The sequence below is a fragment of the Giraffa tippelskirchi genome, chromosome 3 (assembly GCF_054371585.1).
Source record: "Giraffa tippelskirchi isolate mGirTip1 chromosome 3, T2T-mGirTip1v1.2.pri, whole genome shotgun sequence".
Classification (NCBI taxonomy): Eukaryota; Metazoa; Chordata; class Mammalia; order Artiodactyla; family Giraffidae; genus Giraffa; species Giraffa tippelskirchi.
In genome coordinates, this window is record NC_137277.1 from 19,918,387 (window position 1) to 19,938,488 (window position 20,102).

Sequence of the window (20,102 nt, forward strand, 5' to 3'; positions counted from 1 at the left end):
GGATGGCCCCTAGAGACATTGATTCCCAGTCTTTGTTTTACATAGTCAAGGCACGCAGAATGGTGTCCACGTGCCAGAACTCTCGCAGTTTAATATCCGATCAGCAAAGCTGCCCTGACCACTGCAGCCAAGGGTCTGGGGACCCAGGGCAAGAAGGGCGGAGAGTGGCGGGGATGTCTCCAGGGAGGCGCTGGCCTGTCGTCCCTGCCGCGTCCCGCCCCGCCCTGCTCGGGCTAGCTTTCCTTCTCGGAGCCTCCGGGGTCTGAGACCAAGAAGCACGGCCTCCCGGGACCAGGATCCAGGGAAGGCCCGGAGATGGCGCCGATCCTCAAAGGGTCCAAGCCACTGGGGGCCAACCTGGAACTCTCCACCGGAGCTCGCGGGAATCGCCGCTGAGTCAGCAACGCACGCGCGCGCCCGCGGTCACTCTGGCCCCGCCCCTGGCCCCGCCCAGTCTGCTTAGAGCCTCGGTTAACCCCTTCCTACCCAGAACCGCAGGATCATCACCTGAGAAGCCGCCACTCTATTCGAAGACCAAGGGATGCCCTAGAATTCCGTCATTCTACTCTCCCAACTGGAGTTCAGTGAGTTGTGCGCTCTAAATTAGATTTTACTTCAGGCCCTGGACTGCACTTTCCCGGAGTCTCTGCCTCAGCTTCCACACCTCAAAAAGGTGACTCAGATCGAGGAATTGGACTCCATCCACGGGCGGAGGGCTCTGCCTGGTGCAGATAGCTAAGGCTCTTTCCTTTCTTAGGAACCCTGTGACGAGACAGAAGTCAGAGGGCAACACTCAGAGCCTTCCTCTATGCCCTATGGACACTTTGTTCTCCAAAGCTCTTGCGCAAAAGCGCTTTTAATTTGTTGGTTGGTAAGCCAAGAGTTAAAACAAGAGCTTGGAGGCGGGCTTCCGTGACGTCACTAGCAGTCCGCGTTGACCTCAGAGGGGGGGCGTGGCTAACATCACACTGCCCCCTCCCTCCCTAGTCCCCGGTCCCTCCCCGCTGTCACCAAGCCAGGGGCACATGATGCAAACCGCCGCGGTTCAGTAGATTGATTGGTGGCCGCGCCCGGCGCCAGGCACAGGGATTGGACAGAGGAGGCTGTGACGAGAACTGGACACAGCCCTGTAAAGAAGGGAGGAGAGAAAGAAGAGGGAGGGGGACCCGAAGAGGAGGGGGTTGGGGAGGCGGGGTCCCGGCACTGTGCTCGCGCCCCTAGCGCGCCAGTCCCCGGGCTGCAGGGAGCGCAGCGCGCGCGGCCCGGGCCCCGGCCACCGGACGCCCTACCGGACACGACCCTCCCTGGAGCTTGGACAATTGCCCACCTCGGACGCTGCACCGGACACTGCCCCCCACAGGGCTGGACACTACAACGGACACTACTTCCCAGCTCCGGACATTGCTCCCTCCCCCCCACCCCCAGCCCTGGACGCTTCCCCCCTCCCCCTCCGGGGGCCCAGACTCCGAGCCCCCTGCAGGATCCAGCTAGCGACCCTTTGCACCCCAGCGCCAGACACCACCTCCTCCTAGTCCCCCGCTCCCTTTCCCTCCTCCTGCCTCATCTTTCTCCTGCTCGGATCGGAGCCCCGCCACTTTCTCCGACCCCCTGCAGCTCGGCCTCGGCTGCCCGCGCCCCCATCCCGCGGCTGCTCGCCCGGATGCCTCTCCCCGGGGGATTGTGGTGGCTCCTCTGCTGCCGTCGAGGCTTTACTCTTCTGCACCGGGACTACGGGGACGGCGAGCTTAGCGGGGACGGGGACGAAGACGAGGACGAGGAGACCTTTGAGCTACGGACCCCGAGTCCAGCGGGCGGCGGGAGGGTAAGTCCCCGGGGGGTTTGGAGCCTTGTCTCAACCCCTCTCACTACAACCGGCCGTCAAGTCTAATCCTGCTCCAGACTCCAGCAAACGCCATGTGGACTGGGGTCTCAGGAGACGTTTTTGCCTGGGGGTCCGAAGCCCCCAAGAGCTCCAGCAGCAGCCCGCCTTGGGATGTGCCTGTGGGCCTCGTGCAGCACACTGGGCGCTGTCCACCTGCTGGGGGCCCTGAGGCAGAGGAGGTGTCACGCCTGGCCCGACCTGGCCCTGCCTCTCCCTTCCCCGCCGGGCCCGCGTCCCATCCCGTCTCCTTCCGCCTCCGCCAGCGCCGAGGAATGTGGCGAGGCCGGCTGGGCAGCTCGGACGCCTGGGTCCGCTCCGCTCCCAGTTCAGGAGCGCTGGGCGCTGGGGCCAGATGCGGGAGTTGCTGCCTCAGGGACCTGGGCGAGGGGAAGCAGGTATCCTCAGATTGGGGTCCGTGGCAGGGGCTCCATGGAGAGGGAGCTGGGGGCCACAGCTTTCCGAGGACCCCTCATCATTACCCTGGCACTCAGGACAGAACTCTCGGCCCTTCCTGGTGAGGCTCCTCGGGAACCCCTGAGGGAAGGGTGAGAGACACTCGGCTCCGGCTCCGGGGTTTCGTCGAATCTTGCCGTAGGGAAACTGAGGCTCTACTGATGTCGGAGACGGTCATCCCCTGAGGTTCCCTCTCTGATGCCCTTACACCCCAGCCACCAGACTCTGGGCAGCCAGACTCGTGAGCTGTGGCCTGGGTCAGGCTCCCATCCCCCGCTCAGGGGTCCCCAGCAGGCCCAGTGGCTCAGTGCCCGGGTGGGGCGGGCTGCGCCGCCGGGGCCGGCGCCAGCACCTGGCGGAGGCGGAGGGCGGATAAATATAGAGGGGGGGAGGGAGGGAAGCAGGGGACTGCGATTAGGGTAGTTGGTCTAAGAGAGGGGTCAGCACCTGCCCCTACGGTGGTGTGGTTGAGAGCCCCTCTTGGCCCCGCCAGAAAATAAGAGGACCTGTGGCCCCTGAAGGCACAGGACCCAGGCATCCCCAAGCTTCCAGCCTGGGCAGGGTCGGCTTTGTGAACCACTGCCATTGCCTCTCTCATGCTCCACCTCCACCCCCCTCCCCCCAGAGCTTGGGGACAGGTGTCCCTGGTCCCCCTCCCCCGCCTCCTGGCTTGAGCTGCCTGGTCGCAATGGGACCCTGGCACAGTTCCGGCCTGACCTGGTTCCTGGATGGGTTTTCAGCCTCTCTTAGACCCCAGTCTACAGTAGAAGTTCCAGGACACGAAGGTGGGATGGGGGAGGGAGGGCAAAATCCTGGATTGTACCTTCCATGGAGAGTATTCTTCAGCCTGGCCTGAGCCCCAACAAAAGGGCAGGGTCTCTACCTACCACTGAGTTTCAGGGGTGTCTGTGGGAGGGGATAAGAAGCTCTTGGAGAAACTCCTATACTGAAAGGGTTCCTCTTCCCTTCATTCACCTCCGTGCCTACCACCTGCCTGCCAGCCTGAATACCCGCCAGCCAAAGAAGGGAAAATGAGGAGGAGGGGGTGACTTTGAGTCTCCCAGAGCAAGAAAGGACTTCATCCACCATTCCCTTTTCAAAGATTGGGAAGCTGAGGCCCAAAGACTCGAAGAGGCTTGCCCAGGTTCCATAGCGAGTTTCTGACTGGAATTAGTGGTTGAGCTGGTATTAGAACCCTGGTCTCCTGACTCTGCCTGATGCTTTTTCTACTCTTCCCCACCCCCTGATTGCCTCTTGAATCAGAGACAAGGCAAGAGTCTTGGCTTCTTAGCTTGGGCTGTTGGGTAGAGACCGGTGGAAGGGCCAAGTCCAGTGGCTTCAGCTCGCTGGGTCACAGTCACAGTCACCACCCTACGCCTTGATTCCTCAATCCCTTGAGCTGCACTGTCCCAGAGCAGAAGCCATTGGCATCCTGCAAGGAGGGTTCTGAGCCTGAGGGCTGCCCTGCCTGTTTCCCCAGGGCCCCCTAGATGTGACGCTGACTCAGCCTATGAGGAGTGGGCCAGTCTCAGACAGGTGAGCCCAACCCCTGCAGTCCCATGGTCTGGAGACCCCAGCCGGTTCCTGGGACCCCCATCCTCGCCTTCTTCCCTCCCGCGGTTGTGCAATAAGGGAGAGGCCTTACGCCGGACGCTGTGGTTTGGCCAGGGTCCCGGGGGGCGGTCCAGCTGGGGGCGCGGGGAGGAAGGGGGGGTCCAGGCTATTTCTGGTTCGAGGTCAGAACGGCCCAGTGGTTCCCACAGCCTGGGGGAGGGGTGCCCAGCCCAGGAGTAGGCACCCCTCGCGGCCTGCCTGGGGAGCCCTTAGAGAAGAGCCTCCTGGACGTGGGGTGCAGGACTGGCAGGCTTGCCCAACCCTCACTCTCCTCTTGCCCAGGCTGCAAAGCTGGGAGGAGACGCGGAGCCTCATCCCGGAGAAGGGACCGTCCGAAGACGACCCAGACGTCGTAGTGAAAGGTGGGGATCCACCTCATATGCTCTAGAGGCCCCATTCCAACCCTCCAGGGGGTGACACCTTATCCTGCTGATCCCCTTTCCCGCCTTCTCCCCGAAGGTTGGCTGTATCGTGAGCCCCGCGGAGGAGGGGCGCGGCCCTGGTTGCCCCCGCGACGAGCCTGGTTTGTGCTCACCCGGGACTCCCTGGACCAGTTCAGCAGCAGCGGGAAGGGGGCTAGGCGGCTTGGGAGCCTCGTGCTCACCAGCCTGTGCTCAGTGTCCGGCCCTGAGCGCAGGCCCAAGGAGACCGGTGAGACCTCCTAGGGATTCTCCTACCTCCCTAGGCAGCTGCCCCAGCCAGCTCTGATTGCCTGCCCCCCCGCGGCCTCTTTCCCCCAGGTCTGTGGTCAGTGACCGTGTCTGGCCGGAAGCACAGCGTTCGGCTCTGCTCGCCTCGCCAGTCAGAGGCAGAGCGCTGGGGGGTGGCGCTGCGGGAAGTGATCGCCTCCAAGGCCCCGCTGGAGACCCCCACCCAGCTACTGCTCAGGGACATTCAGGTGCGAGGGAGAGAACTCCAGGGAGAAAGAGGAGGGTGATGGACCCATAAGCTTTCCGGGTTCAAGGGGGAGCTCCCTTCTCCATCACTGAGATCATTTCCCTGGCCTCTAGGAGAGTCGTGGGGACCCAGAAGCCGTGGCCCTTATTTACAGCAGAAACCCGATTCTGAGGCACACCAGTGGAGCCCTGTATGCCCCACTCCTGCCCTTGCCCTACGGAGTCAGTGCCCCAGGTGAGTGGTGCCATGGCCCAAGTCTCTGAGATGGGGTCTCACTTGATAGGGATCTAGGAGTCCTCAGAGGACTAGCCCCTAGCCCCTCGTTTTTCAAAGGATGAAGATGAAACAAGAAGCAGAGCAGGGTAGAGGGGGAGGGAAGCCAGCGCAGAAAGTAAAGACCCCCTTTCACTGACTACCTTCTCTTTGGGTCTTATTCTGACTACAGATGTTCCTTCAAGAGCTTTTATACGCTCTTGTTCTTTCATTATACTCTCAACACCATGACATACTTTCTTTACAAGTGGTGGAAAAACCACCACCTCAGGAGAATGTGCTGGTCTCATTTAGCTATACTTCTCCCCAAAACGGTATAATGACAGGCCCAGGTTCTCAAGCTAGAGGAATAAGGGGAGCCGGGAGAAGAACCTTGGTTTTCTGACTCTCAGTCCAGCCTGTCTTCTGGCCCATAGTGATGACTCTCAGTACCTAATTACAGAATCCACGGTTTGACTCTGTGTCCTTTAGTCTATCCCTCCAAGTCACTAGGGCTTCCCTGGTGGCTCAGATAGTAAAGAATCCTCCTGCATTGTGGGAGACTTGGGTTCGATCCCTGGGTCAGGAAGATCCCCTGGAGAAGGGAATGGCTACCCACTCCAGTATTCTTGCCTGGAGAATTCCATGGACAGAAGAGTCTGGCAGGCTACAGTCCGTGGGGTCACAGTCACTACATGGAGAAGCAAAGTAACACGACTGAGGGACTAACACTTTTTCCAAGTTACTAACTTGAAGCCTAGCCTTAGCGGGTCTAGAGGGGGAGATTCCTGGGAGGCAGGGGTTGAATTTGGCTCTGTGGGGACCATTGCTTTCCCTTCACTCTTCCTGTCCTTCGCACTCTCCCCTCCTTGCTACCCCTGTCCCCTTGTACTCCCTCTGACCTTCCCCCGGTTCCCGCCTTCCTCCCAGGGCCCATCTTTGTTTCCCCCCTCCAAACCATCCCTCCGCCGCCACCCTCCTTCAGGTCCCGGCTACGCGCCCTTGCGCGAGGAGGCCGTGCGGCTGTTCCTGGCGCTGCAGGCCCTGGAGGGGGCGCGGCGCCCCGGGCCCCTGATGCAGGGTGTGCTCCAGACCTGCCGGGACCTGCCCGCGCTCCGAGACGAACTCTTCCTGCAGCTGGCTAAGCAGACCTCGGGCCCCGCGGGGCCCCCCGGGCCGCCAGCTACCCAAGACCCCGCGGCCCTGCGGTACTGGCAGCTCCTTACTTGCATGAGCTGCACTTTCCGGCCGGGGGGAGCCGTTCGGGGACACCTCCTCGGGCATCTGGAGAGGTGAGAGGGGAGGCGTGGGGGTAAGACCAAGGCGAGGGAGCGGAGGAAGCTGGGAAAGAATAGCAGGCCATTCCAAAGGGTTTGGCAGATGGAGAACTTGGACCCAGAGAAGGGAAGGGACTTGCCCAAGGTCAGGGCCGCTGCTCCAGAGTGCAGTGCCTTTGTGGGAATCCCGAGTTCATACCCCACTTGCGGGCAGAGGAATTACAAAAAAGGCTCCCACTTTGGGCAGAAGAATTATTAAAAGGCTGTTCTTCCTCGGGGCTGATGCAGTCCAGCGCCAGGACTTTTAGGTTGGAAGGCAGAATGCGGCTGGAGTTTGGATTTCAACCCAAAGAAGGAGCATGGAAATTTTGGGAAGTGGGAGGGGGCAGATAGGCTGCCAAGGGCCTTAGAAAGTAATTCAGCGCCTTCCAGAGCGTGGGGGTGGGGTGGGGTGGGGGTGGGGTTTAGATTCAGAACAGCTGGTGGTGCTGCCTTCAAGGAACTTCGAGTTGGAGGGGAAGGAATCGGGCGAGGTGAAATAAAGTCTGAGCTAAAAAGGCAATAGGGAGGAGGAGAAGGAAAGCCCTGGTAGCACTAACCCTCGAGTTCTCCCTATCTAGGACTGAGCAGGCGCTCCCGGACTCGGAACTGGCGGAATATGCGCGCTTCATACGGAGAGCGCTGGGCCGGACGCGCGGCCGGGAGCTAGTACCATCGCTGGCCGAGATTTCCGCGCTGAGCCGACGGCAGGAGTTGTTGTGCACCGTGCACTGTCCGGGGGCTGGTGCCTGCCCTGTGGCCATAGACTCCCACACCACGGCGGGAGAGGTAAGACCAGAGAGAACCCCGGAAAACCTCAGCCTCCCAGCGTCCTGTGCCTGGCTTTCCTGGTGCCGGGACCCCAGGTTTGCCCGAGTCTGAGAGTCATCAGGTGAGTAAGGGCTGCATGTGGCGGGACTAAGAGACCTGAAAGATCCCTCCAGTTGGACCCTTCCAGAAGTCCTGGCAGGCCCCCTGCGCGGTCTGAGCTTGACTCTCCTCTTATGCTCCCTTCCTTCCAGGTGGCTCGAGAGCTGGTGGGGCGGCTGGGCTTGACCCGGAGCCGTAATACATTCGCGCTGTACGAGCAACGAGGCGCGCAGGAGCGAGCCCTGGCCGGGGGGACTCTCGTGGCCGACGTGCTCACCAGGTTTGAGAAGTAAATGTCCAGCCCCAGCCCTGCTCTCCGTTAGCCCACTGGCCTCTCCGCTTCGATCCATCCCTAAGTAAACGTTTACCGAGCGCTGCCCTCTACACGGTGAAGTTCACAGGCGGATTCCTGCCCGCCGGTGGTTTGCAGTCGGGCTTCGAGGCTCGCCTCCGCGGTCCACTCCGCCCGGGCGGGCCCCGCCCCCAAACATCTGGCCTCGCCTCTTTCCCCTGGGCGGCCGCCTGCTGGGCCCTGCTACCCGGCCGTAATGCTCCCTTCTTTTTTCTGCAGCTTGGCGGCGGAGGAAGCCGGGCTGGACGACCCGCCAGACACCGGTTGGAGATTGTGTCTGCGTCTTCACGGACCTCTGCACCCTGAGGGGCTGTCCCCAGACGGTCACGAACTGCCCTTCCTCTTTGAGCAGGTGAGGCTCTCCCGCACTCACGCCCGGGGGAGATCCCCCCTAGCCTGAACCCCTCCCTTTTTGGGCCTTCGCTTTTCGTCGTTATGACAACCCGGGGGGAGGCAGTGCTCCAACTCAGACCTACAGTCCCGCACCCCGAGGTGTTTTCGAGACGGTACCCGCAGATCCCGTGCTGATGCCCGCTGCCTCCCCGTAGGCTCACGCTCTGCTGCTGCGCGGCCGGCCGCCCCCGCCCGACGACACGCTGCGCGCCCTGGCGGCGCTGCGCCTGCAGAGCCTGCACCGGGACTTCTCCCCGCGGGCGCCCCTGCCGCGCCTGGACCGCTTGCTGCCCACCCCAGCCCGGCCGCGTGAAGACCCTCCCCGGCCGGTGCCCAGGCCTCCCCCCTCCGCCGCCCTGCTGGCCGGGGCGATCTGGAGCCCGAGCCTGGCCAAGAGGCGGGCGGAGCGGGCCCGGCACGGTGGGGCCGGCCGCACGGCGGGAAGCGTGGCCCGCGAGGGAGGAGGTGGCGCCGGCAGGGCGGCTGCTGTGCTGGGAGGCTGGAAGCGGCTACGGGGCATGGGCCGAGCTGAGGCCATGGCTGCCTACCTGGCTCTGTCGGCGCAGTGTCCAGGGTTCGGCGCTGCTCGGTATGACGTTCTGGAGCTGAGCACGGTGAGGGGGAGAAGGGAGAGGGGGACTCTGGTGGCCCAAGCCCCACACCTTTGCCCCAGAGCCACAGGCCCCCGTTGTGGGTCACTGTGCTCCCTACACCCAGCACAGCTGCCCATCTCAAAGCCCAGGAGTCACTGTCCCTGAGGCCCTCACTGTCTGGAGCTGTGGATCATGTGGGGGTGGGGACCAGGAAACGTCTTGCTCACAGCCATCTCCCACCACCAAAAATGCAGCAGAGTCCCCTCTTTCCATCCTGATTCTGCCTGTCTGTCAACATCCTCAGGAGCCTGGTGGGGGCGCTCCACAGAAGCTATGCCTGGGCCTGGGAGCCAAGGCCATGTCCCTCTCGCGGCCCGGTGAGACAGAGCCCATCCACAGCGTCAGCTATGGCCGTGTGGCCGCCTGCCAGCTAATGGGCCCCCACACCCTGGCCTTGAGGGTGGGAGAGAGCCAGCTCCTCCTGCAGAGTCCCCAGGTGAGTGGGAAGAGGGTGTAGAAGGAGGAAGGGAGGGAGAGGGTGTTAAGAAACATTTATGAAACATTGAGCATGGGCCAGGTACAGCTCTAGACTTTAGGGATCCCGCAGTGATCAAGGACAAACTCAAGAAGCTTACGTTAGCACCGGCCATCAGACACTAAACAAGGAATCAAAGACTGTTAAAGATAGTGACAAATGCTGTGAAGGAAAGGGTAGTGAGACAGGAAGTGACTGGAGGGGATCAGAGCATTAGGTAGGATGGTCAGGAAAAGCTACTCAACAACACCCAAAGGGAGATCCTGGGACACAGCTTTCCAGGCAGAAGGACCTGCAAGTGCAAAGGTCCTGAGATGAGACTTGCCTTAGGAAAATAGAGGAGCAGAAGTGTGACAGGCACAGAGCGAGGGAGAGTGGTGATGAGGAAGGAAAGGTTGAGGAGGGCAGCTCACATAAGGCCTTGGGAAGGAGCCTGGGTGGAGGATGAGACAAAGGAGAACTCATTGGCCCCCTTTGTACTCTGACCTCTGCCCTCTCTTAGGTGGAAGAGATCGTGCAGCTGGTGAATGCCTACTTGGCCAACCCCTCCCCCGAGAGGCCCAGCAGCAGCCCTCCTCCATGCCAAGACCTGCCAGACACCTCCCCTCCCAGCCAGCACCCGGGCCTCGACGAGCCCCAGGGACAGTCTGGCTGTTTGGGGCAGCTGCAGGACTGAGCTTGCCAAGAGGTCACGACCTCCCTCTTGCCTCCAGCCTGGATCTGGACTGCTCTGAGATTTCAGGGAACCATGGACCCTTTTGGCCCTGCAGGGACAGGGCACACACCACACGCAAGGGCTGCAATGGGTGCAGACAATTTTCTAGTTTGTTTCTTAATTTATTTGTAGAAGAGAAGCAAAAAAAAAAAAATCCTTATTTACACAAACCCTTCCTGTGGGAGTGTTGTCAGTGGGACAAGTTGGAGCCCCAGAGCTCAAAGCTCCACCCCCAGGGACGCCCACACTCCCAGGCTTTTACCAGTACCAAGAGGAGTCTGAACACCACAGGGCTCCACCCTCCTTGACCTTCTAGATTTAACCTCCTCCTGGCCAGTATGCTGCCCTAGGGTGGTGGGTGGAGCAGGCAAGAGGGCAGTTTTGGAAGCTGGCAATTACTCATCCTTCTTCCATTGAGTGGCATGGGGGTGGCCTCTTGGCGTCCCTGAGGCCCGAGGGCAGTGAGTCACCAGGACTGGCACTACCCAGTCCTACTCTGGTGTCCAGCTTCTGGGTCTTAGTTAGGACCATCTTTAATGTGCCTACTGCTTTGGGCCTGGAACAGAAGAAGCCTGGAGCAGGATCAGACCCAAGAACTTCTCTGGCACAGACAATGGACAGGCTCAGCCTTACTCCTGAGCTCTGTTACTGCTTTATCAGATGGAGCTGAATTGGGTTAACTCCTGAGGATCTAAATGCCTTGGGCCTGGGAATCCAGAGTCTTGGCTTTTTTGACTTGCTCAGAATGCTGCAGGCCTTCCTTTACCAGCCTCCACAGCCTCTGCCCTGAGTGGAGGAGGCTGGGGCAATATGGGCAATGTAGATCCACCCTGGGGCAGGACCTTAGGCACAGAGGAGACAGCAGACATCAGTAACGCTCTGTAGTCTTGTGAGTAGGACTGGCTGCAGTAGAACAGCCTGGTTCTAGGCAGGGATGCTCATGGAAACGATGGACACACACAGACCAGGACTACCTGGTAAGGCTAGAGCAGGTAAAGCCTACCCTACCAACACATGCCTGGGAACTGTGAGGCACCACTGAGATCCTTCCATTGTCCCCCATATTCACCTACCAAGGCCTGACTATATTCACAACTAAGCTTTATTACTTTATTAGAGCTAAATAAGCGTATCAAGGGTGAAGGCATCAAAAGGAAGAAGCAAGGCCGACTCTTAGGTTGGAGGAGAATCTAGAACCTTGTTGGTGAGGGGAATATGGACCAGAGGAACCAAGTATGATGGGGCTGTGCTTACTGTCCAGAGGGTGCAGTAAGAAGAACTCACTGCTCCTGGGTGCCCCAGGAGATGTAGTCTGGTCGAGTGGCTGCGTGGTACTCATCAATCAGCTCCTGTACGACCTCCCTGGACCTGTCCAGCTCGTCAAAGTTCTCCTTAAAGATGTCCTCCTTCCGGAACTGCTCCAGGAAGGCCTCCCGCTTCCGCAGCTTGTCGTACTGCTGGCATGAACTTTCAAAGAGCTGAAAGAGATAAAAATCTCCAGGATGGGAGCCAGGGTGAGACAGGGGGTTGGACTGGATCTGGGGGAGAATGATGAAGGTGGAAAAGAGGGGCCAAAGCAGACCAGGCAGCCAGGCTCACCGAGGAGATGCTGGTGTGGTTGGCCATCATGAGCCCACTGACCCTGTGGGCAGAAGGCAGGTAGGGCGACTTCCTAGACAGGGCCACCTGGATGCTGGCAGGGCCCCAGGGGATGAAGTTGGCCAGCTTCCGTTCCCGGATCCTCTGCAGGCTCTTGTGGACCTGGGGTGGGCACAGGAATGGTGATGGTAGCCTCTCCTCTATCCCTGCTCCAGGGGTAGGACAAAGGGGCTTCACCTACCTGGGTGGGGTCCACCTCCCCCTGGATGATGTTGAGGATGGCAATGTAGCAGTGGTTGGTCTGGCGGTCCCGGCCTGTGGACACCATCACGTTCTTGGGCTGCAGCAGTCGCCTCATGACATCCAGGACTGTGGTCTTTCTCACACTGGCCACCTGAGGGGAGAGTGGCCACAGGGCAGCCCGGCACTCAGGGCACAAGTGAGAGACGCACGGACAGAGAGCATGAGGCGACATACAGCCCCATCAGACACAGGGCAACATGGTCTTTCTGGGGAGTGTCCTTAGATTCAGGTCCACACTGAGGGATCAGAGTTCTCAGTCCCCCCGAGCTCAGCTAACTCATGCCCTTGTGCAGGAGCATCAGCAGACCCCATACAGCCCCTGTCCTGCAGGCTGCCATAGGCAGAGGGAGAGGAGAGCACTTCAGCCAGGAAGCAGGGCCTCCGAGTGCAGCAGAGAGAAGGGAAAGGCTGGTCAGGGCCTGCTGGGCCTGAGGGCTGCTCTTACCGACTGGTCCGTGGTGAGGGGGGTGTAACCAGTCATGAGGAAGTGGAGCCGTGGCGTGGGAATGAGCGAGGCAATGAGGCCGATGAGGTCGTTGTTCATGTAGCCGGGGTAGCGCAGGGTGGTGGTGCTGGCTGACATGATGGTGGACACCTGGGGACAGGGTGCCGGGTCATGGGCCTTGTCCTGGGGGCCTCCCTTCCCTAGATGGTGCTCTGGGAAGGAGGGAGTCCAGGAGCAGGGGGCTCACCAGCTGGTTGATCTGGGAGAACGAGGGATTCTGGATGTGCAGGCGGTCTGTGGCGATCCGGTTCAGGGCCGTGTTGTCCAGCACCACCTGGGGGGACAGAAGAGGGTCACAGCACCTTTTTGAGGAGAAAGGGGGCAGAGAAATAAGTTATTAACTTAGTCCCCCTCTAAACTCCAAAACTAGGAAGTAGGTGTGTTCATTTAAAGGGCAAGTACTGTCTCTGGGGCATTAGGAGACACTTTTCTACCATCCAGTGCATTAGAGAAACAGACTGTCCAATATGTGCCATGCATGGTGCCTGGCTCTGGAGAAACCATAGAGAGTAAAACAGGCATGGTCTTCCCCCTCACCAGGTCTATAGTCTAGAGCAGCGGTCCCCAACTTTTTTGGCACTGGGGGCCAGTTTCGTGGAAGACGATTTTTCCACGGACCGGGGTAGGAGTGGGGTTTCAGGATGATTCAAGTGCATTACATTTATTGTGCACTTTATTTCTATTATTATTACATCAGCTGAACCTCATATCATCAGGCATTAGATCCCAGAGGTTCCCACCTGGTCTAGAGAAGGGAGACTGGCATTGAATATAAAACAACAGAAAAGTATAGTTACGCCTGAAGTAAGCACAAAGGAATTTGACCTTGTCTGGGTGGTCAGGGAAGGTTTTGCTAAAAAAGTAACCATTAGGCTGAGAATGGAAACATGTGTAGGTATTAAATAGGCTAAGTGGAGACATGTGGGAGGGTGTTACTCACTTTGTTGAGAGTCCTGCTACCTAAAGGGACTATGAGAAGCTTGGGGTCAGGTTCTTATTTCATCCTTTGGGCCACCAGGTATGGCTTTGTTGGTTGCCTGTTCTCTGGGCAAGGGCTTGGGAAGGGCAGAGTGTAGGTGTCTCACTGGTTTGGGGAGGTAGGCCAAAGGCCCCATTTCTCTTCCCATGCTCACCACACAGTCAGCGTTCTGGGTCAGCCTCTTGAGAGTGAGCAGTGAGTTGTAGGGCTGGACCACCACATCGCTCATCTCGTCCTGGTTGGGAAACACTGAGTATGTCTGTACCAGCTTCTTGGGGTACCTGGGGTGAGGAAGAGGGAAATGGGAAGGTAGCAGAGTGAATTGGAAGGACTCTCATCACTGCCCCTCTTTGTCTTCTCCAAGGATAACAGGGGCCATTCCAAGTGCCACCAAGGTCTCATACAAAAGGAATGAGGGCAGAACTGAGTCTTTAGAGCCCAGAAACCAAAAAAGATAAACCTGAAGCATCAAACCTCCCTCCCTCCTAGGCCCTCTCCCCCACCTATGCAGACCCCCTGCTTCCTGGAAGTTATTGCTTCCAAGATGCTCCCTGGGAGCCCAGGCTCTGTTCCTACTTATAACTCAAGGGCAGTAGTAATAGGGCTTTCAGTCCAAAAGAAAAAAATGACAAAAGACAAGACATTACCCAGGGAAACAGAGCTAATGCCTTCTTCCCAAACACAGGCTTACCTGTCATTCAATCGCTCCAAGAGGTAGGAGCCCAGGCCAGAACCGGTCCCCCCAGCGATGGAATGACACAGCACAAAGCCCTGCAGGGGGAGGAATGGAGAGGCAGTCTCCAGGGATCTGGGGGAGAGGCTTCAGGCTTGTCTCATGTCCCACTCCCAACCCACTCAAGTCTCAGGGCTTCCTCTATATCCATCCAGTGTGAGGCTCCTTGAGAAGGAAGGAGCTGATGCCATCCAGATTAGGATCTTCTTGAGGACACAGACTGTACCTTATTTACCATCTCACATCTGATACTCAATGAAAGAGTTATGAATTGAATTGCCCCCATCACACATCTGATCAGGCTCTTTGTGACCCCATGGACAGTAGCCCATCAGGCTCCTCTGTCCATGGAATTCTCCAGGCAACAATACAGGAGTGGGTTGCCATTCCTTTCTCTAGGGGATCTCCTGCATTGCAGGCTGATTCCTTATCATCTGAGCCAGCAGGGAGGCTACCTCCTGACTTTCCCCAGCACTTCTCAGCTTCCTCCCTCCTCTCCCCTAAAGGGGCAGAACCTCACCTCTAGGCTGTCACTTCCATCTGCTTCTCTGTCTATGATGTCAAAGATGTCTTCATGGATTTTCTCACCCTATATAGAGACATGAGGAGGGAGGAGACATCTATAGAGATGTGAGGATGAAGTTTATGGAGAGGATCTCTTTTCAGCACCAGTAACTCTACCTTGGGACACTGCTGCCGCCTCAAGCAGAGCCCCAACTGTGGCCCTCACCCCAGAAATGCTACTTTGCATAAACTTCTCTGTGTCTGTCCCTCTTATCAGGGTAGTCCCCTGTCTCTCACTGTCAGTATGGTTTAATCACCAGACTGCTTGTGCTTGCTTTACCCCAGGAAGGGAACATCAAGAATCTCTGGGATGGCCACCTGGATACCTGGGAGAATCCGCTCGCCCAGTTGTTACCAGCTCCTCCTCCATGCTCTGACAGGTATATGTTCTCTGGGTTGTAGAGCTTGGCATAGGGGGAGTTGAGGATGGAGTGAATCACCCTGGGCTCCAGGTCCAGCAGCACTGCCCTCGGGATGTAGTGCTCATCGTCGGCCTGTCCAGGATGGGCCCAATCAGCTCGGGCCTGCCCAGTCCTCCAGTCCTCCCAACTCCAGCTCCTGCCTGCCCTCCTCCTTCAAACCAGGCGCTCTGGCTCCTCTGCCCAGTGGGTTTCCCAGTACCCAAGCCCTTCCCTTCAGGCCTCCTGGGCCATTGCCAACCCTGGCTAAGTCGCTGGGGGCACCTGGTAGAAAAAGACGTCCTTGCGATCAGTGCCCTCGGTGGCGAACTCCTCCACAATGCCCTCGGGGCTGATACCATGCTCGGCGCACAGCTGTTTCCAGAACTCGAACCCAACTGGGGGATGGGGAGAGACGCCTGGGTCTGCTAAAGCCCTCTAGCAGAGGGCTCGGGAGCCCAGGGTGAGGCTCAGACACTGTCACACATTCAAGGGTGGGCCCAAGACGCCCGGGTCTGGGAGCCATGACAGCTCAGGGTTAGAGGCATGTCTCTGGGTGTCTGGGACCTGGTTCATCATGCGCAGTAGGGCAGGGGGTTTATGGAAGGGAAGCAGGGCGGGGGTGGGGTGGTGGTGCTGGAGGATGCCAAGCACTTGGGTGGGACCCGAAGGGGCAGAACCGGAGACTAGCTGGGCCCGGCTCTCGTTCGCTCACTCTGGTTGCCGCACTGGCCCAGCTGCAGGGTGATGATCTCCCGGGGCATCGCTCTTCAGATGAGGCCGCGCCAGCCTGGCCAGGCCCGGCGGGAGTCACGGCAGGGACGAATGCCTGGCAGCTGGGCGCGCAGGACGTGGGGAGCGCGCGCTCTCTTCGGCTTTTGACGCGGATGCTCGGTCTGCGCGTGTGCAGTGCGGGCCTCCTCTCGGCCGGCGGCCCGGAGCCCAACCTGGGCATCATTTTCCCCCACAGCAGTTGCAGCTGGAATTCCGCACAGGCGCGGAGTGAGGCCACGCCCCCTCCTGCCCACCCGCCCCAGCTCTGCGCCTGCGCAGTGAGACGCGCCGGGCGGCGGCGAGTGACCGGGTGTGGGGGAGGGGAGGGGGGGGGAGTCCAGGTGTCTGGAATCACCGGCGCTCTGCTTTGTAGGTAGGTGAGCGTCTCTGCCCGCTCTGCTAGGCAGAGCGGCTGAATTCAAGCCAATTTTCTTCTTTTAAATTTCTATTTTTAAATTATATGTATTTAACAAAATTTACTATTTTAACCATTTTTAATTACAATTTTGTGGGGTTAAGTACATACACATTGTTTTGTAACGGTCTCCACTAGTCACTTCTAGAACTTTGGCACCTTCCCACGCTCTTACCTGTTGAACAGTAACCCCGCCCTTATCACCATTCTGCTTTCTGTCTCAGTGAATTTGACTAAGTGCCTCATACAAGTGGGATAACACAGTATTTGTCCTTTTGTGTCTGGCTTGTTTCACTTAAGTAATGTTCTCAAGGTTATTCCATGTTGCAGCATATATCATAATTTTATTCCTTGTTAAGGCTATATAATATTCCATTGTATGCATATACCACATTTTATGTTTATCAATCCATCTGTCAATGGACATTGGCGTGCTTCTACTTAATGCTGCTAATGAACATGAGTGTACGAATATCTTGTTTGAGTGCCTGCTTTCAATTCTTCTGGGTATATGCCCAGAAGCAGAATTGCTGGATCATGGCAGGATTGTGTTTCCTTTTTTTGAGGACATGCCGTACTATTTCTCACAGTGGCTGCAGCATTTCACATTCCCACAGCAATGTGCATGAGTTCCGGTTTCTCCACATGTTTATCAATACTTGTTACTTTAAAAAAAGAAAGGCCATCTTAATGAATGTGAGGCGGTATCTCATTGTGGTCTCTATTTTATTTTAAATTTCAAAAAGTTTTAAACATGCAAGCATGATTTTAAATTTTTACTATATATTTTTTTATTTTTAAATTCTACATAAATGGTATCAGAGTGTAATATCCTTTTGTATCTTGCTATTTTCACCCAACTTTAGCTTTAGTGATTTAGCTGTGTTGATACATGTAGATTCATTTTGTTCCTTTTAACTGCTTCATAGTATTTAATTGGATGGATAAAAACAGTTTATTCTATTTCCACACAGGGGTGATTTGATTGTTTCCACTCATTTGCTGTTACGTCAAATGCCTACAAGAGTTATCCACTTGTGAACGTAAAGAAAAATATCTTTACCAAGAGCTTGTGCAGCTTCAACTTTACCAGGTTTGGCATACTTTTTCCTAGATGGTTGTACCAACTTATACTTTTAACCAGCAATAGCATTCTAATTTCCCTATATTCGGTTCCACATTTGGGTTATCAGATCTTCATTTTTGTCAGTGCCAGGTAACTCATAGCTGTAACTTCCAGTTAGGATCACAAGCAAAGCTGGTTCAATTTTCTCTTGTTACTGACACCTGGGGAATTGCCTGTTCATTTCCTTTGCCCATTTTTTTTTTTTTCTATTAGGCTGTTTCTCTTAATGCAAGGTATTCTACGAATTTTTTCTTGGTTTTATGGATTGCAAATACTATGGGTCTATGGTTTGTCTTTACCCTTTGTATATGATGTCTTTTGCCTCAGAGACGATTTTCATTTTAATGTAGACAAAGTTACCCATCTCTTCAGTTACAATTTGCACGTTTTATTCCTTCTTAAAGGACCTGCCTCTTCTCCCACTATTTTATTTTGTTATTTTTTCTCCCACTATTTAAAAGCTGTCCTCCTCTGTTTTCGTCCGAAAGCCCATAGTAGTTTTGCTTGCTCCTTGTAGGTCTTTAGTGCATCTGGAACTTATTTGGAGGCTTGCTGTAAGATAGGGATCTACTTTATCTTTTCCATATGGATGGCCAATTGTCTCCAAACCAATTATTGTAGAGTCGGTGCAGTCCGGCCTCTCCCCCGCCCCCAACATTCCAAGCCCCGGCTCCGACGTGGGCTGGCTTCTGGCCGCTCTTCCGCTCGATTGCGCTGTGGGTCAGTCCGCGTCTGGCGAGCTTTTTCTGGGAGCCGCTGCAGAGACGCTGGTGAGAGCACCAAGGCCAAGAGTCATGCTCAGACGAAGTTTTTTTTTCTTTTTAGGTTTTGTTTTCTCTCTCTCTCTCTTTTTTTTAAAGGAGAACTCGGCCGCCTTCCAGCCCCGGCCGCCAAGAATCTTCTGGGCTTCTTTAGAAGGCGCTGGCTCGCCCCACGCCTGTCCTCTCCCGGGCTCCGTTTTCCTCCCCTAACCCTACCGGGCCTCCCCGCCTGCTCCCTCCAGCTCCCGCCCTGCCGTCGGAAGAGTTCGAGTGCCCCCCCAGAGTATCCGCAGGCAGGCCGGCCGGCCTCTTCTGGGAGGATCTGGCTGCTTCCTTTGAAGTTTGAGGGTGGGGTCGGAGCGCCTCCGTTAGTCTTGAATCTCCCCTGCCCTGACGGAACCGCTCCTTAGGGCTGCCTATCTTCAGAGGCTTTGCCAGGCCCCTCTTAGAATCTGCCCAGGTGAAGGGCAAGGCTTTGGAGGTGAGAGTAAACTTGCCAGGCCTCCCCTCCTTTTGAGCCTGGAATTGCTGTTTGCTTTCTTTAAAATAATAAGCTGTAAGCCCTTTAGGAACACTTGTGAAATGTGGGAGTTTTAATTTCAGCCTTTTCTTGATTAACAATAGTGCCTTGCTCCTCCTCCCAGAAGCAGGAAAACTTCCTTGAAATCTCAGTTTGTAGGCAAACAGGTTAGAACGTGTGAATTTCTCGGAGTTGGAGAAGTTGCAGTGTAAGTTTTCTCTAAGAAGCCATCTCTGACAAGCTAGAGGCTCCTCCTCGTCTGCAGAAATGGGTTGGAAACTGATGGAAACTGAGGTGCTTGTGTACATTAGTTGATTGAGCTGAACATAAATCCTCCCAGTTCTTAGCAGGGTGTGCTTTCCATTTCTGCTGAGAACTGACCTGTCTGTCAGGGTTAAATGAGATGATGCGTGAGCACTTAGCACAGTGCCTGGCTCATAGTCAACACTCAACAAATATTAGCTGCTGTTGTATCACAAGATGCAGTTAGAATTGAAATATAGTTTGGCTGCTGCTAGAGATGAAAGATCTTATTCGGGGTAAAAACTAAATGACTGATTGTTTTAAATAAATGTGAAAAAACTTAAAACCTAATTACTTTGTGATGATCCTACAGATTCAGTTTCAGAGCAGACTTCTGTTGAGGTTGAACAGAAGGCCCAGGTTCATGGTCCATCTGATAGGACCTGGAGGTCATTACCCACAGCTTGATTATTGAGTGTTGAGTTTAATTTGTTTGGCTCTATGTTCTCTGATTCAGTTTTGATAATGTAGTGGGATTTGGCCTTCCTTTGTCTGAGGCTTTGGTTTGCATCTGATAATACATGTAGCATTTGTCAACTAACAGGTTTGTTAAATGTCCTAAGCCTTTACTGAACATTCCAGATTGAATAAGACTTTAATTTGTTTTGTGGCTGCATCTTGTGCCTTTCCAGATCTTAGTTCCCCCATCAGGAATTGAATCCTTACCCTCAGCAGTGAAAGCGTGGAGTCTTAACCACTGGACCCCCAGGGAATTCCCAATAAGACATTATTTTGAGAACTTCCCTGGTGGTTGAATGGCTAAGACTCCTTACTCCCAGTGCAGGGGCCTGAGTTCCATCCCTGGTCAGGGACCTAGAGTTCACATGCCACAACTAAAAAGATTCTGAAACTGAATGATCCCGCATGCTTTAATGAAGATCAAAGATTCTGCGTGCTGCAACAAAGACCCAGCACAGCCAAATAAATCCAAATAAGTAAAAATAAGTAAATATTTTTTAAAAAGACATTATCTGGGAGGCACCTTTGTTTCTGGGCTTTCCTGAATGCCTGGTCTATGGTAGGCCAGGACCACAGGTATCTTGTGAAGTAATGAGGCAGTGGTGTGAGCTGAGAAAATGAGGGTGTGTCTCAGGGTCTTGAGACTGGGATACTGTGACCCCAGGGAGTTTAACTTTCAAAATGATGCCAAGGAAAAAGGTTAAACAATGCAAGCAGAGAGCTGAAGCTCTTTATGTGAAAGGAGTTTTACTAAATTCATATTTTGGTTGTGAAATAGAACGAAACTGGCT

General features: G+C 55.9%; 2 protein-coding genes across 5 annotated transcripts in view; one reads left to right on the top strand and one right to left on the bottom strand.

The window, feature by feature from the left end:
- The window catches only part of PLEKHH3 (pleckstrin homology, MyTH4 and FERM domain containing H3), a 10,709-nt gene extending 667 nt beyond the window's left edge, over positions 1-10,042 (top strand). Inside the window, exons 1-14 of one of the 3 annotated variants that reach the window (XR_014078928.1) lie at positions 489-673; positions 758-1,822; positions 3,816-3,871; positions 4,232-4,311; positions 4,409-4,600; positions 4,690-4,847; positions 4,960-5,080; positions 6,084-6,390; positions 6,996-7,203; positions 7,437-7,573; positions 7,856-7,988; positions 8,185-8,618; positions 8,927-9,118; positions 9,660-10,042. Coding sequence is in view for 1 of the 3 variants with exons in the window: in XM_081577479.1 (XP_081433605.1) it covers positions 1,661-1,822; positions 3,816-3,871; positions 4,232-4,311; positions 4,409-4,600; positions 4,690-4,847; positions 4,960-5,080; positions 6,084-6,390; positions 6,996-7,203; positions 7,437-7,573; positions 7,856-7,988; positions 8,185-8,643; positions 8,927-9,118; positions 9,660-9,833 (2,379 nt within the window). In the remaining 2 variants the exon portion in view is untranslated. Of the gene's footprint in view, positions 1-45; positions 1,823-3,815; positions 3,872-4,231; positions 4,312-4,408; positions 4,601-4,689; positions 4,848-4,959; positions 5,081-6,083; positions 6,391-6,995; positions 7,204-7,436; positions 7,574-7,855; positions 7,989-8,184; positions 8,644-8,926; positions 9,119-9,659 lie in introns of those variants that run through there. The other 2 variants (XR_014078929.1, XM_081577479.1) reach the window with 2 other exon arrangements.
- Positions 9,974-15,921, bottom strand: TUBG2 (tubulin gamma 2). Of its 2 annotated transcripts, none has more exons than XM_081577505.1 (11): positions 15,669-15,921; positions 15,239-15,351; positions 14,882-15,049; positions 14,512-14,580; positions 13,950-14,029; positions 13,413-13,539; positions 12,467-12,553; positions 12,220-12,369; positions 11,713-11,865; positions 11,472-11,633; positions 9,974-11,350 (listed from the first exon to the last, which is right to left on the bottom strand). In XM_081577505.1, exons 1-11 carry the CDS (start codon positions 15,715-15,717, stop codon positions 11,153-11,155), a joined length of 1,356 nt encoding a protein of 451 aa, XP_081433631.1. In that variant the 5' UTR covers positions 15,718-15,921; the 3' UTR covers positions 9,974-11,152. The 2 variants fall into 2 exon arrangements, with proteins under 2 accessions (XP_081433631.1, XP_081433630.1); XM_081577504.1 differs by having other exon boundaries at positions 13,950-14,056.
- Between the last annotated feature and the right edge of the window lie 4,181 nt (positions 15,922-20,102).

Coding starts and splice junctions, on each gene's coding strand:
- TUBG2 (XM_081577504.1), bottom strand. CDS start 15,717: ATGCCCCGGGAGATCATCACCCTGCAGCTGGGCCAGTGCGGCAACCAG. Junction 15,352..15,668: donor GGGCCAGTGCGGCAACCAGA/GTGAGCGAACGA, acceptor CCCATCCCCCAG/TTGGGTTCGAGTTCTGGAAA. Junction 14,581..14,881: donor GGGCGAGCGGATTCTCCCAG/GTATCCAGGTGG, acceptor GTCTCTATATAG/GGTGAGAAAATCCATGAAGA.